The sequence below is a fragment of the Heterodontus francisci genome, chromosome 19 (assembly GCF_036365525.1).
Source record: "Heterodontus francisci isolate sHetFra1 chromosome 19, sHetFra1.hap1, whole genome shotgun sequence".
Classification (NCBI taxonomy): Eukaryota; Metazoa; Chordata; class Chondrichthyes; order Heterodontiformes; family Heterodontidae; genus Heterodontus; species Heterodontus francisci.
In genome coordinates, this window is record NC_090389.1 from 8,038,883 (window position 1) to 8,054,170 (window position 15,288).

Consider the following 15,288-nt stretch of genomic DNA (forward strand, 5'->3'; position numbering starts at 1 on the left):
ATATTTAATGATTTGGCCTCAACTGCTTTCTGTGGTAGAGAATTACACAGGTTTACCACTCTCTGGGTGAAGAAATCCCTCCTCATCTCAGTCCTAAATGGCTACCTTTTATCCTTAGAATGTGACCCCTGGTCCTGGACTCCCCCGCCATCGGGAACATCCTTCCTGCATCTAGTCTGTTCAGTCCTGTTAGAATTTTATAGGTTTCTGTGGGATCCCCTCTCATTCTTCTAAACTCTAGCGAATACAAGCCTAATCGACCCAATCTCTCTTCATACATCAGTCCTGCCATCTCAGGAATCAGTCAGGTGAACCTTCGCTGCACTCCCACCATAGCAAGAACTTCCTTTCTCAGATAAGGAGACCAAAACTGCACACAATACTCCAGATGTGGTCTCACCAAGGCCTTGTATAATTGTAGCAAGACATCCTTGTTCCTGTACTCAAATCCTCTCGCTATGAAGGCCAACATACCATTTTCCTTCTTAACTGCCTGCTACACCTGCATGCTTACTTTCAGCGACTAGTGCACAAGGACACCCAGGTCTCGCTGCACCTCCCCCTTTCCCAATCTATCGGCGTTCAGATAATAATCTGCCTTTCTATTTTTGCCACCAAAGTGGATAACCTCACATTTATCTACATTATACTGCATCTGCCACGTATTTGCCCACTCACTCAACCTGTCCAAATCATACTGGAGCTTCTCTGCATCCTCCTCACAGCTCACACTCCAACCCAGCTTTGTGTTGTCTGCAAACTTGGATATATTACATTTAATTCCCTCATCAATATCATTAATATATATTGTGAATAGCTGGGGTGCTAGCACTGATCCCTGCGGTACCCCACTAGTCACTGCCTGCCACTCGGAAAAAGACCCGTTTATTCCTACTCTTTGTTTCCTGTCTGCCAACCAGTTCTCTATCCATGTCAGTACCTTACCCCCGATTCCTTGTGCTTTAATTTTGCATGCTAATCTCTTATGTGGGACCTTATCGAAAGCCTTCTGAAAGTCCAAATACACCACATCCACTGGTTCTCCCTTATCTATTCTACTAGTTACATCCTCAAAAAATTCCAGTAGATTTGTCAAGCATGATTTCCCTTTCGTAAATCCATGTTGACTTTGTTCGATCCTGCCATTGTTTCCAAGTGCTCTGCTATTACATCTTTTCTAATGGACTCTAGCATTTTCCCCAATACTGATGTCAGGCTAACAGGTCTCTCATTCCCTGTTTTCTCTCTACCTCCTTTTTTAAATAGCGGGGTTACATTAGCTACCCTCCAATCCACTGGAACTGTTGGAGACTATAGAATTTTGAAAAATGACCAGCAATGCATCTACTATTTCTAGGGCCACTTACTTAAGTACTCTGGGATGTAGATTATCAGGCCCTGGGGTTTATTGGCCTTCAATCCCATCAATTTCCCTAACACCATTTCCCTACTAATACTGATTTCATACAGTTCCTCCTTCTCATTTGGTCCTATGTTCCCCAACACTTCTGGGAGGTAATTTGTGTCCTCCTTTGTGAAAACAGAACCAAAGTATGTATTTAATTGGTCTGCCATTTCTTTGTTCCCCACTATAAGTTCCCCGTTTCTGACTGTAAGGGATTCACATTTGTCTTCACTAATCTTTTTCTCTTCACATATCTATAGAAGCTTTTAGTCAGTTTTTATGTTCTCTGCAAGCTTACTCTCATACTCTATTTTCGCTTCTTAATCAATTCCTTTGTCCTCCTTTGCTGAATTCTAAACTGCTCCCAATCCTCAGATTTGCTGCTTGTTCTGGCCATTTTATATTTCTTCTCCTTTGATCTAATACTATCCCTAATTTCTTTTGTAAGCCACAGTAGAGCCACCCTTTCTGTTTTATTTTTGCGCCAGACAGGAATGAACAATTGTTGTAATTCATCCATGTGCTCTTTAAAAGCTAGCCATTTCCTATCCACTGTCAACCCTCTAAGTAACGTTCCCCAATCTATCATAGCCAACTCACACCTCATGCCTCCATAGTTTCCTTTATTTAGATTCAGGACCCGAGTCTCACTCTCCATCTTAATGAAGAATTCTATCATGTTATGGCCGCTCTTCCCCAAGGGACCCCGCATAACATGATTGTTAACTAATCCTTTCTCATTACACAAGACCCAGTCTAGGATGGCTTGTTCTCTAGTTGGTTCCTCAATGTATTGGTCCAAAAAACCATCACGTACACACTCCAGGAATTCCTCCTCTACAGTATTATTGCTAATTTGGTTTGCCCAATCTATATGCAGATTAAAGTCTACATATAGATATAAACATATAAGCCCCTAATTACAGTTGCACCGTTATTTCATGCGACTCTAATTTCCTGTTTAATGCCAACCTCGACATCACCACTGCTGTTTGGGGGTCTATATACAACCCCCACCAACATTTTCTGCCCCATGGTGTTTCCTAGCTCCACCCATACAGATTCCACATCAGGATTGTCTAAGCTAATATCCTTCCTCACTACTGTATTGATTTCCTCTTTTACTAACAACGCTACTTCACCTCCTTTCCCTTTTTGCCTGTCCTTCCTAAATATTGAATACCCTTGGATGTTCAGTTCCCATCCTTGGTAACCCTGCAGCCATGTCTCCGTAATCTCAACTATATCGTATTCATTTACATCTATTTGCATCTACCTTTACATCTATTGGTCAGTACCTCCAGAGGCCATGGTCACACAGGCAATACTTCCAGGGATAATAGTCACACAGGTCAGGATCTCCAGGGGCACCAAACAAGTTACTGACTCTCAGAACATGAATAAAACAGTTTGATAGCTGCCAAAATATCAAGCCAGAAGCTGGGTGCTTGACAAACTGTATTGATTTAATTAACTGCTCTGTTCCCTTATTTGTGAAAGTACTAGCTTGGTCCATTGTAGAGTTTGGTACGATTCATCCGACAGAGTCTGAGTGAGAATCTAGTGGAATGGCCAAGGCAATTCAGCGCCAGGTGACTTTGCTGTGGACCAGGGCATTGAAAGTAGAGGTGAGAGGTTGTTTGAGGCAAATCAGCACCTGCAGAGCTGTTATGGCAGATGGGGATAGTGCTTGTGGCATGGCAGCTGTGTGTTTTAAAGTGGAGCTGATGCAGAAGCAAGTGGAGTTGAAGGATTATCCGGTGGGGTGAGGGGGGGGCAGTGGGTTTAAGCATGAACATTGGTCAGTGGTAGCCTTCTCATGTCCTGGAAAGGTTTGGTGGGGTATTTACAACCCCATTTTCCGGGATTTCCGAGGCTCTTCCGGATTAGTTATGGCTGATGGGAATGAGTGAGAATTCAGCGCCTCGTTACTTTTCATGGGTCTGATATTCTGCTTTTACCGTGTCCTCCTTTCATATATCATTTTGCCTGCAAATTACATTTGAACAAGCAGTTTTATCTGAAATAAGGAAATCAGGCCCTGTGGTATTTGCTGGTTTTAAATGTTATGGGAATCCATAGTGGGCCTTCCCTAGTGAGTGACATCAGGGGTTGATCATTAATGCTGTGGGACGCTAACTCACTCTTGGCATGAAAAAGAACACAAGTTTAGATTCCTGGGAGACTCAGTCTGCTGGAAACTGCTGTCCAACCCTGAATATGTTTTGGAAACAAGCCCAACTGCGATGGACAAGCATCATTCTCCATTCCCCGCAGCACTGTGTGTGCCTGAATGGGGCACTGCCAGCAATTACTCATCCACCACTTTAGATTTTAGATTAGATTAGAGATACAGCACTGAAACAGGCCCTTCGGCCCACCGAGTCTGTGCCGAACATCAACCACCCATTTATACTAATCCTACACTAATCCCATATTCCTGTCAAACATCCCCACCTGTCTCTATATTTCCCTACCACCTACCTATACTAGTGACAATTTTATAATGGCCAATTTACCTATCAACCTGCAAGTCTTTTGGCTTGTGGGAGGAAACCGGAGCACCTGGAGAAAACCCACGCAGACACAGGGAGAACTTGCAAACTCCACACAGGCAGTACCCGGAATCGAACCCGGGTCCCTGGAGCTGTGAGGCTGCGGTGCTAACCACTGCGCCACTGGTAGATGCCCACAATTAAGCAGCAAGCTGCCTCCGGATATCTGAAAATTTCCTTCCATAGTTCTGTCCGAGTATCAAGTCAGACAAATGCCTGTAGTGCCCTCCCAAATATTACTGAAAGCCCCATCCAGAGTGCCCACATCAGGAATCGTGTATGAAAAATTTGCATTTGTACGTACATTGTAGCGAGGGGTGAGTTTCTTGATGTCATCGAGAGCAACATCGATCCCCATCACTCCGAGCATGAGCTGGTTCTGTAAAAGAAATGGTCTGTTTAGAATGACTGAAGTGACTGAGGTCCTGGAGGCTGAGGATGCAGAACAGTATCACTCCAAGGCATTTTTTTTCAATCAGCCATGTGTCTCTGACATAGTTGGAAACTTTTCTCTAAAGCAATCTAGTCAGAATCCCGCAAGGGTAGCATTTATTATTGTTCAACATGGAATCTGTACTCTGTGCCCATGGGAAACACGCCATTTACCAAGTCCAGAGGGCAAGGGCACAGGTTAGCAATAGCTGTGGTTTAGGGACCTCTAAGCTGCTAAAAACACACAGTTTGTTAGTACTGAGCACTGGGAAGCTCCTTACTCACCTGTCATGACAACTATAGCTTTTACGATGTTGACTTGCAGTCTTACCCGGAAGAATCCCAGCACCCTTTCAGGGTCATCGGCCACACAGGGCAGGATATCCAGGGACATTGGCTAAACAGGGCATGATATCCAGGGACATGGCAAAATATGCCAAGGATTAGGGGCTGTCAAATGGGAGCAAAGGTTTTGGCGGAGTCTAACCAACTAAAACTGCACAGCTTGCCTGTATTGAGCACAGAGCCACTAAGACCACCCTACCTTTTACAATGTTGACTTGCAGTGTTATCTGGAGCCAAGTGAGGCTTGGTGACATTGTCATATCCGGCCAGAACAATTAACAGCAGCTTCACTGACCATTCTACGGTGAGACGTAAATTGCCAGGAAATGTTCCTCTTTGTTCTGTGTGCATGGGCTCTTTAAACCTGAATAACTCGCACAACATGGCACACATATCCGAACCACATACCTGCTGGCCATTCTCCACGGTGATGTTGAAAACTGGCATCGTCCCTGTAACCACCAGCTCAAGGCTCTAGGAACAGCAAATAAAAACCAGCCATGTTACATTTCCCAGTATTTTGAGCATTATTCCTTATTCTCAGTAATTGGCCAGTTTAAATGCTGATCCATTTCAAGAGCCAGGTTTATACCTTGAACTCACAACCCCGGAACTCACTTTACTTACAATCCTTAAATGCAGTCAGAGAGAACTTTGATCTCAGACCCTGTTCCAAACATGCTAACACACATTCAGATGTGCTGAGCTCTTCCCTCCCTGTCTCTTTTACTTCTAGGTTTTGCTACCTCCATAGATGCTGGTGTAGGACAGCTGGCACTCTGGCCCAGCAAGTCATCGCTTCCAGCAGAGAGAGGGAGGGAAATATATCCACCCAGAACCTCAACCGTGTCACCACTCCACGGGCTGGATTTTGTGAAGGCAGCGGGGCTCCCAGCACCAGGCTGAATGACGGGGGGGGGGGGGGGGGGGCGGCGGGGGGGAAGTCCCATATTGGCTTATTCGTGCCCCCTCCCCAGCGATACTCCAGTCTTTTTACATCTATGTGTACGAAGCCGGGATTACCGTCCCTTTAAAAGATGGGGATTGCGCCTCCAAGAGCTGCCGACCAATCAGAGAGCTGACAGCTCAGCGGTATCCGCAGCGCCTGTGGAAGCTGCAGAGGGCTTGGACCCAGGCCCAGTGCTGGAGCTCCGGACCTCAGGAAAATGAGGCGGGGTCACTGCGGCCAACCAGAAGGCTCTGGTGAGGGAGGCTGGGTGGGAGGGGTAGTCTTGCAATCTGGAGGGGTGGGAGGGGGTTAAAGTGGTTCCCAGCGGGGGTCCTCCATGGACCACAGATTGCCCACAAAGGAGGAACCCCCCCCTCCCCGTAAGCCCGTAAGATCCCAGCGGTGGCAGAAAGAGGCCCTTAATTGGCCGTTAATAGGCCGTTTAAGGGCCTCGATTGGCATCTGGGCAGGAAGGCCATTGTTGGCCTATCTCGCCCCCAGGAAAATCGCTTGGCGATGGAGCAACGACAGGCCTCCTCTCCCCTCACCACCCATTGTGATTCTATTAGCCCCCCTGCCTCCAAACCCGCCTGAGGGGGGGGCCCATAAAATCCAGCCCTTTGTGCGTGAATCTAGACAGGGTCAATAGGGTAGTCAACCATGGAGGGTATCACAGCTGAGTCCTTTACTCAGGTATGCCTAATCTCCAGCAGGAGGTCACAAAGTGGGAAACCTGGCTGATTTTCCCCTTGGCAGCCCAGGGCACTTCAGCTGGGATTAGTTAACTCAGCACAGTCAGGGGGTGAAGCAGAGACTTTCTGAACTGACTGGCTCAACACCACACAGTGCCATCTCACACACGACGTCATTGGGGAGTTGAAATACTCCTTTGTTCTACTTGGCACCTTGAGATTGGCTGCACTCAGTCTGTGTGCTGAAAAGTTTACACTGATCAGAACAAGAAATTACCAGAAAATATATATATTTTAAAAGAGAGCAGCTGTGACCATCCACAGTCCAATATCTGTTCCATTAGGAGAAACTGTCTGCCATCTAAATGCAAGCAAATCATTCTCTGTTATAGAAATTAAACATGTTTTATAAACAGCTTAAATGAAGAAACATGGTAAATTCCCTGTGCACTCCAGGTGCTCAGTGCCATGTGTCATGACACTCTTTAAATAAGAACAGAAATCTGAGACCTATGACCAAGAACCAGAGCAGCTATATGTATGCCCACACTTGGTGCTGTGCCAGCTTCTGTGATGGGTAAAATCTGACATGTCTGGCCCTATGCCAATCTTCCATGTACAGGCTACTACATTTGGCACTGTACCAGTCTCACCACCTACCTCTGCTGCCACATTTGATGCTCAGACACAGGATATTGTTAATGTTACTACTGGAAAATGATAATAAGAGTCCAACAGCACTACTGCTCACCATTACCTCAGGGTTGTATTGATGCATGTAATTAATCTACTCTTCAACATGAAGTAAGTCCTTCTCATCATTGGCTGGGTCGCAGCTGGCATTTCAGGACCTTTATTAACAGCTTGGCTCAGTTGGTTGGACTCCAATCTCCATGTCAGAACATTGTAAATTCAAGCCCCACTCCTAGGCTTGGACACAATCTGCACTGACAGTATAGTACTGAGGGACTGATGCCCTTCAATAGAAGAGAAAATCGAGTGGGATGTAAAACGGACCACCAATTCGGTAATGCGCTGCTGTTCAAGAACAATTTCAGCCGTGTACCATTCAGAAGGAAAGGGAGATTCCATGTGGACACTTTGATCTACATCCCATTCCAAAGTAATCTTACCAATGCATCCTGATAGACATTGGTCCATTGAACCTTTTTAGCTTTTTTCCCTGCCATCACCATGGGACGGCCAAGAACATCCAAATACTCCTGTAACACAGAAACATGAGTGACATTAAAATTACCATTAGCATTAATCTCTCATAAACTTCAAAGCATTTTAAATCTTTTTGCAGTATCCAGATACTGAGAATGAATCATTCAAACACTTAGAGATCACTCAGCATTGTCTTGAAGGAATGTTGTTCAAACAGAATTAAACAATATACCTCTGATGTGTTTAGGATGGCCTCAGAGGCCAAAGGAAAGTAGGAACTGTGGCCTAAAAGCTCATCCCCACCCACCCTCCACCCCACACTTCAGTGTTTCAAGTCTATCTCCTGAAGAGTTCCTGTTGGTCCTCTGGGACATGTTATCTGTAGCTGTCAGCTCGAGGATTTACACTGTGTGTACTAATTCCAGTCTGAAAATCCAAAGAAATGTATGTAAATAAAATGAAATGTTGTAAGGGATTCCCTTAAGATGTGGGTAACTCAACACATATTTATCACATGGTCTGTCCCCAGTGTATGGAACAAATGGTTTACATCAGTAAATCACAGTTACATTTGAGGACATTACAGCATTTATATTAGTCTCTAAGAAGCTAAATTAACCCCCCCTGGCAAAACCACCTCTATTACCTGCTAGTAGTTTATTGACTTCACTCCCAAAATTGGAATCAACCTCTCCAATTATGCATGAAGCCTCTACAATATGATTCCAAGGCCACTGAAACCCGTGCACAGTGAGGCGTGGGCAACTGTTAATGACATTTTAAGGGTAACACTCTCTCTTTCTCTTATAAACACTCTGATTCCAGCAGACAGCTTTACACATGCACAGACCTACATGCGTGCACACACACGCACACAGCACGTACACACACATGCACGTACCCAAAAATACATTCACACATGTACATCCCCACATGCACCCACACAAACATCCACACATACACCTACATACACATGCCCACACTCACAGATATCTAGACACATGGACACCTACAAACATGCACCCACACATAACACACACACACACAGCCACTCAATCCCATACACACAAGCGCACTCACAAATATACCCGTATACATCCACAGATGCACACCCACGCAAGTACACCTGTGAAATCCTACACATGTATACACACACATCCACGTGCATGCACACACACAGACACCTAGACACATGCACACTTACACACGCACACAGATGCATATCCTCATGAAGAAAGCTTTGGCCTTAGAGGGCGTGCAGCACAGATTCACCAGAATGACACTGAATTGTAGAATCACAGAATTGTTATAGCACAGAAGGAGGCCATTCAGTCCATCGTGACTGCTCAGGCTCACTGAATGAGCAATTCACTCAGTTCCATTCCCCTGCCTTCTCCCCATAACCCTGCATATTCTTCCTTTTCAGATAACTATCTAATTCCCTTTTGAATGCCTCGATTGAACCGATCTCCACTGGCTGTGCATTTCAGATCCTAACCACTATCAGTGTAAAGATATTTTTCCTCACGTCGCCATTGCTTCTTTTGTCAATTACCTTGAATCTGTGCCCTCTTGTTCTTGATCCTTTCACGTGTGGGAACAGTTTCTCTCTATCTACACTGTCCAGACTCCTCATAATTTTGAATACCTCGATTAAATCTCCTCTCAGCCTTCTCTTCTCCCAGGAAAATAGTCCCAACCTCGCTAATCTATCCTCATAACTGAAGTTCCTCATCTCTGGAACCATTCTTGTGAATCTTTTCTGCATTCTCCCCAATGCCCTCACATCCTTCCTAAAGTACGGCGCCCAGAACTGGACGCAATACTCCAGTTGAGGCCGAACCAGTGTTTTATACAAGTTTAAGATAACCTCTTGGCTCATGTACTCTATGCCCCGATTAATACAAGTTAAATTATGAGGACAGGCTGCATAAACTTGGATAAAAGCAAAATACTGCAGATGCTGGAAATCTGAAATAAAAACAGAAAGTGCTGATGAAAGCTCAAAGACCTGAAATGTTAACTCTGTTCCTTTCTCCTCAGATGCTGCCAGACCTGCAGCACCTGTATTTCCAGCACTTCCTGTTTTTATTTGCATAAACTTGGATTGCATTCCCCTGAGTTTTGGTCTCCTTATTTAAGGAAGGATGTAAATGTGTTGGAGGTGGTTCAGAGGAGGTTTACTAGATTGATACCTGGAATGAGCAGGTTGCCTTATGAGGAAAGGTTGGACAGACTGGGCTTGTTTTCACTGTAGTTCAGAAGAGTGAGGGGAGACTTGATTAAAGTTTATAAGATCCTGAACGGTCTTGACAAGGTGGATGTGGAAAGGATGTTTCCTCTTGTGGGTGAGGCCAGAACTAGGGGGCACTGTTTTAAAATTAGGGGTCACCCTTTTAGGACAGAGATGAGGAGAAATTTTTTCTCAGAGGGTTGTGCGACTTTTTGGAACTCTCTGCCTCAGAAGGTGGTGGAGGCGGGGTCATTGAATATTTTTAAGGCGGAGGTAGGTAGATTCTTGTTAGGCAAGGGAATCAAAGATTATCGGGGTTGGATGGGAGTGTGGAATTCGAAACACAAACAGATCAGCCATGATCTTATTGAATGGCGAAGCAGGCTAGTGGGGCCGAATGGCCTACTTCCGCTCTTAATTCGTATGTTCGTATTGAGAGTCAATATAATTGAGAGGTTCAGAAAGATAAAATGACTCAATAAAGTAAATGCAGAGAAACTATTTCCTCTGGTGTGGAAATCCAAAACAAGGGCACTTTCTTAAAATTAGAGATAGGCCATTTAGGAGTGAAATCAGGAAGCACTTCTTCACATAAAGAGTAGTAGAAATATGGAAGCCCCTCTCAAAAGACTGTGGCTCCTGGGGATAATTGAAGCTTTCAAGACTAACACTGATAGATTTTTGTTAGGTAAAGATAGCAAGGGATGTGAAATAAAGGCAGGTTAGCCATGATCGAATTAAATGGCAGACAGGCTCGAAGGGCTGAATGATCAACTCGTGTTTGTACGTTCCTATGATGTAGTGATGAGAGAATCAGTGAACATTGGAAGATATCGCCACATTGGGAGCTGCTATATGTAGTTCTCATACTTAAGGGTAGCAGATCTAGGTAAATACAGGCATACTGGCCTGACCTCAATAATGAGGAATTAATAGAATCAATAAGACTGAATGGAAGAGAATCTTTGTGAAAATAACGCAACAAATGTTGCAATGTATTCTCAGAAGGGTGGGTCTTGGCTGATCAACCTCAAATTTGAGTTGGAAGAGCATGATGGATAATGGGCACCAATGGCAGGATGAAGCATGATGGATAAAGGGTATTATCTGACAGCACAGAGCACGATGGATAATTGGCACTAAATAGCAGGATAAGCAGAAGGGAAGAAATAACAGGCCTTGATAGAACAAATTTTTGCTTTGATTCTTCTCCATGATGTATCTGCATTTTGCCCCATGGTAGTCAGACTCCACTCCGTAACTCTCCTTCAGAACAGGAGTCACTCACCTGAGTATTGATCCGGATTGCTCCAATGGAAGGGATTTCAAAATAATATCCTGGGAAAAGAGAAACAAATGACGGTAACTAAATCTGTGAAAGGAATTAGCACAGTCACAGTATGGTAACACTGTCACAGGCAGGCTGTGGTAGCCCTGGTCACAGGCAGGGCGTGGTAACGCTGTCACAGGCAGGGCGAGGTAGCGCTGTCACAGGCAGGGTGTGGTAGCCCTGTCACAGGCAGGGTGTGGTAGCCCTGTCTCAGGCAGGGTGTGGTAGCCCTGTCGCAGGCAGGGTGTGGTAATGCTGTCACAGGCAGGGTGTGGTAATGCTGTCGCAGGCAGGGTGTGGTAATGCTGTCACAGGCAGGGTGTGGTAGCCCTGTCACAGGCAGGGTGTGGTAGCCCTGTCACAGGCACGGTGTGGTAGCCCTGTCACAGGCAGGGTGTGGTAGCTCTGTCGCAGGCAGGGTGTGGTAATGCTGTCACAGGCAGGGTGTGGTAGCCCTGTCGCAGGCACGGTGTGGTAGCCCTGTCACAGGCAGGGTGTGGTAGCTCTGTCGCAGGCAGGGTGTGGTAGCCCTGTCGCAGGCAGGGTGTGGTAATGCTGTCACAGGCAGGGTGTGGTAATGCTGTCACAGGCAGGGTGTGGTAGCCCAGTCGCAGGCACGGTGTGGTAGCCCTGTCGCAGGCACGGTGTGGTAGCCCTGTCTCAGGCAGGGTGTGGTAGCCCTGTCGCAGGCAGAGTGTGATAGCCCTGTCGCAGGCAAGGTGTGGTAGCCCTGTCACAGGCACGGTGTGGTAGCTCTGTCGCAGGCAGGGTGTGGTAATGCTGTCACAGGCAGGGTGTGGTAGCCCTGTCGCAGGCAGGGTGTGGTAATGCTGTCACAGGCAGGGTGTGGTAGCCCTGTCGCAGGCAGGGTGTGGTAGCCCTGTCGCAGGCACGGTGTGGTAATGCTGTCACAGGCAGGGTGTGGTAGCCCTGTCTTAGGCAGGGTGTGGTAGCCCTGTCTCAGGCAGGGTGTGGTAGACCTGTTTTAGGCAGGGTGTGGTAGCACTGTCGCAGGCAGGGTGTGGTAATGCTGTCACAGGCAGGGTGTGATAGCCCTGTCTCAGGCAGGGTGTGGTAGCTCTGTCGCAGGCAGGGTGTGGTAATGCTGTCACAGGCAGGGTGTGGTAGCCCTGTCTTAGGCAGGGTGTGGTAGCACTGTCGCAGGCAGGGTGTGGTAATGCTGTCACAGGCAGGGTGTGGTAGCCCTGTAGCAGGCACGGTGTGGTAGCCCTGTCTCAGGCAGGGTGTGGTAGCCCTGTCGTAGGCAGGGTGTGGTAGCGCTGTCGCAGGCAGGGTGTGGTAGCTCTGTCACAGGCAGGATGTGGTAGCCCTGTCACAGGCAGGGTGTGGTAGCTCTGTCACAGGCAGGGTGTGGTAGCTCTGTCACAGGCAGGATGTGGTAGCCCTGTCACAGGCAGGGTGTGGTAGCCCTGTCACAGGCAGGATATGGTAGCCCTGTCACAGCCAGGGTGTGGTAGCCCTGTCGCAGGCACGGTGTCTTAATTCTGTCGCAGGCAGGGTGTGGTAGCCCTGTCACAGGCAGGGTGTGGTAGCCCTGTCGCAGGCACGGTGTGGTAGCACTGTCGCAGGCAGGGTGTGGTAGCTCTGCACAGGCACGCTGTGGTAGCTCTGTCACAGGCAGGTTGTGGTAGCCCTGTCACAGGCAGGGTGTGGCAACGCTGTCGCAGGCAGGGTGTGGTAGCTCTGTCACAGGCAGGGTGTGGTAGCTCTGTCACAGGCAGGGTGTGGTAGCCCTGTCACAGGCAGGATATGGTAGCCCTGTCACAGGCAGGGTGTGGTAGCCCTGTCACAGGCAGGATGTGGTAGCCCTGTCGCAGGCAGGGTGTGGTAGCCCTGTCACAGGCAGGGTGTGGTAGCCCTGTCACAGGCAGGATGTGGTAGCCCTGTCGCAGGCAGGGTGTGGTAGCCCTGTCACAGGCAGGGTGTGGTCGCCCTGTCACAGGCAGGGTGTGGTAACGCTGTCGCAGGCAGGGTGTGGTAGCTCTGTCGCAGGCAGGGTGTGGTAGCCCTGTCGCAGGCAGGGTGTGGTAGCCCTGTCACTGGCAGGGCGTGGTAGCTCTGTCACAGGCAGGGTGTGGTAGCCCTGTCGCAGGCAGGGTGTGGTAATGCTGTCACAGGCAGGGTGTGGTAGCTCTGTCGCAGGCAGGGTGTGGTAGCCCTGTCGCAGGCAGGGTGTGGTAGCTCTGTCACAGGCAGGGTGTGGTAGCTCTGTCGCAGGCAGGGTGTGGTAGCCCTGTCGCAGGCAGGGTGTGGTAGCTCTGTCACAGGCAGGGTGTGGTAGCCCTGTCACAGGCAGGATGTGGTAGCTCTGTCACAGGCAGGGTGTGGTAACGCTGTCACAGGCAAGGTGTGGTAGCCCTTTCGCAGGCAGGGTGTGTTAACGCTGTCACAGGCAAGGTGTGGTAGCTCTGTCGCAGGCAGGGTGTGGTAGCTCTGTCACAGGCAGGGTGTGGTAGCCCTGTCACAGGCAGGATGTGGTAGCTCTGTCACAGGCAGGGTGTGGTAACGCTGTCACAGGCAAGGTGTGGTAGCCCTTTCGCAGGCAGGGTGTGTTAACGCTGTCACAGGCAAGGTGGGGTAGCTCTGTCGCAGGCAGGCTGTGGTAGCCCTGTCGCAGGCAGGGTGTGGTAGCTCTGTCACAGGCAGGGTGTGGTAACGCTGTCGCAGGCAGGGTGTGGTAACGCTGTCGCAGGCAGGGTGTGGTAGCCCTGTCGCAGGCACGGTGTGGTAATTCTGTCGCAGGCAGGGTGTGGTAGCTCTGTCGCAGGCACGGTGTGGTAATTCTGTCGCAGGCAGGGTGTGGTAGCCCTGTCGCAGGCAGGTTGTGGTAGCCCTGTCGCAGGCAGGGTGTCGTAGCCCTGTCACAGGCAGGGTATGGTAGCCCTGTCGCAGGCAGGGTGTGGTAATGCTGTCGCAGGCAGGGTGTGGTAGCCCTGTCGCAGGCACGGTGTGGTAATTCTGTTGCAGGCAGGGTGTGGTAGCCCTGTCGTAGGCACGGTGTGGTAATTCTGTTGCAGGCAGGGTGTGGTAGCCCTGTCGCAGGCAGGTTGTGGTAGCCCTGTCGCAGGCAGGGTGTTGTAGCCCTGTCACAGGCAGGGTGTGGTAATGCTGTCGCAGGCAGGGTGTGGTAGCCCTGTCGCAGGCAGGGTGTGGTAATGCTGTCGCAGGCAGGGTGTGGTAGCCCTGTCACAGGCAGGGTGTGGTAGCCCTGTCACAGGCAGGGTGTGGTAGCCCTGTCGCAGGCACGGTATTCTAATCCAGGAAGCTAGTTAGTGAATGATGTACTAGAACCAATCTTTATTCAGTCTTGCATTTATTTACAGAGTGAAACATTACAAGCGTACACCTATCTCAACTGCACCAGTTTCACTAAATGTCTCTTTATATGTGGTCAAGTGACACCCAGGTTAATCCATGCCATCTGCATACAATTAAACACAATTAATGTGCAATTAACACAATGTGGTGGGACAGTCAGGAGCGCGGGGCATTAGCAGTGTCACAGGGGTTGTCGCACAGTCACTGGCACATGGTATTCGTACAATCACAGGAAAGGTAGCATAGTTGGAATGTTCCCCGACTACTAATCCAGAGGCCAAGACTAAAGTTCCAGAGTTAGGAATTCAAATCCCACCACGGCAGCTGGGGGAATTTAAATTTAGTGAATTAACCTGGAATAAAAAGCTAGTCTCCGTAATGGTGATGTTGGAACTTTTGGATTGTTCTCTAATGTCCTTCAGTGAAAGAAATCTGCGTCATTACCCAGTCTGGCCTACATGTGACTCCAGACCCACATCAACGTAGTTGACTCTTAACTGCTCTCTGAAATGGCCGAGCAAGCCATCCAGTTGTAACAGCTACAGAAAAGGCAAATAAGAATAAAATCTAACAGACCACCTGACATCAAGCTCGGCTCCAGACATGTCAAAGGCACACCCTGCCCGGCCAGCCCTGCAAAGTCCTCCTCACTAACATCTGGGGACTTGTGCCAATATTGGGAGAGCTGTCCCACAGAGTAGTCAAGCAAAAGGCTGACATAGTCATAATCACATAATTATACCTTACAGCCAATGTCCCAGACTCGTCCATCACCATCTCTGAGTATGTCCTGTCCCACTGGCAAGACAGATCCACCAGAAGTGCCGAATCAGTGGTA

At 48.3% G+C, this 15,288-nt stretch overlaps 1 protein-coding gene across 8 annotated transcripts in view; it reads right to left on the reverse strand.

Annotated features, from left to right (window-relative positions):
- The window catches only part of cacna2d2a (calcium channel, voltage-dependent, alpha 2/delta subunit 2a), a 1,382,174-nt gene that overhangs the window by 281,622 nt on the left and 1,085,264 nt on the right, over window positions 1–15,288 (reverse strand). For all 8 annotated transcript variants that reach the window (XM_068051351.1, XM_068051350.1, XM_068051349.1 and 5 more), the window contains 4 exons: window positions 11,070–11,119; window positions 7,512–7,601; window positions 5,146–5,211; window positions 4,265–4,339 (listed from right to left, as the gene is read on the reverse strand). In XM_068051351.1, coding sequence (XP_067907452.1) covers window positions 4,265–4,339; window positions 5,146–5,211; window positions 7,512–7,601; window positions 11,070–11,119 — 281 coding nt within the window. The remainder of the gene's footprint in view (window positions 1–4,264; window positions 4,340–5,145; window positions 5,212–7,511; window positions 7,602–11,069; window positions 11,120–15,288) is intronic.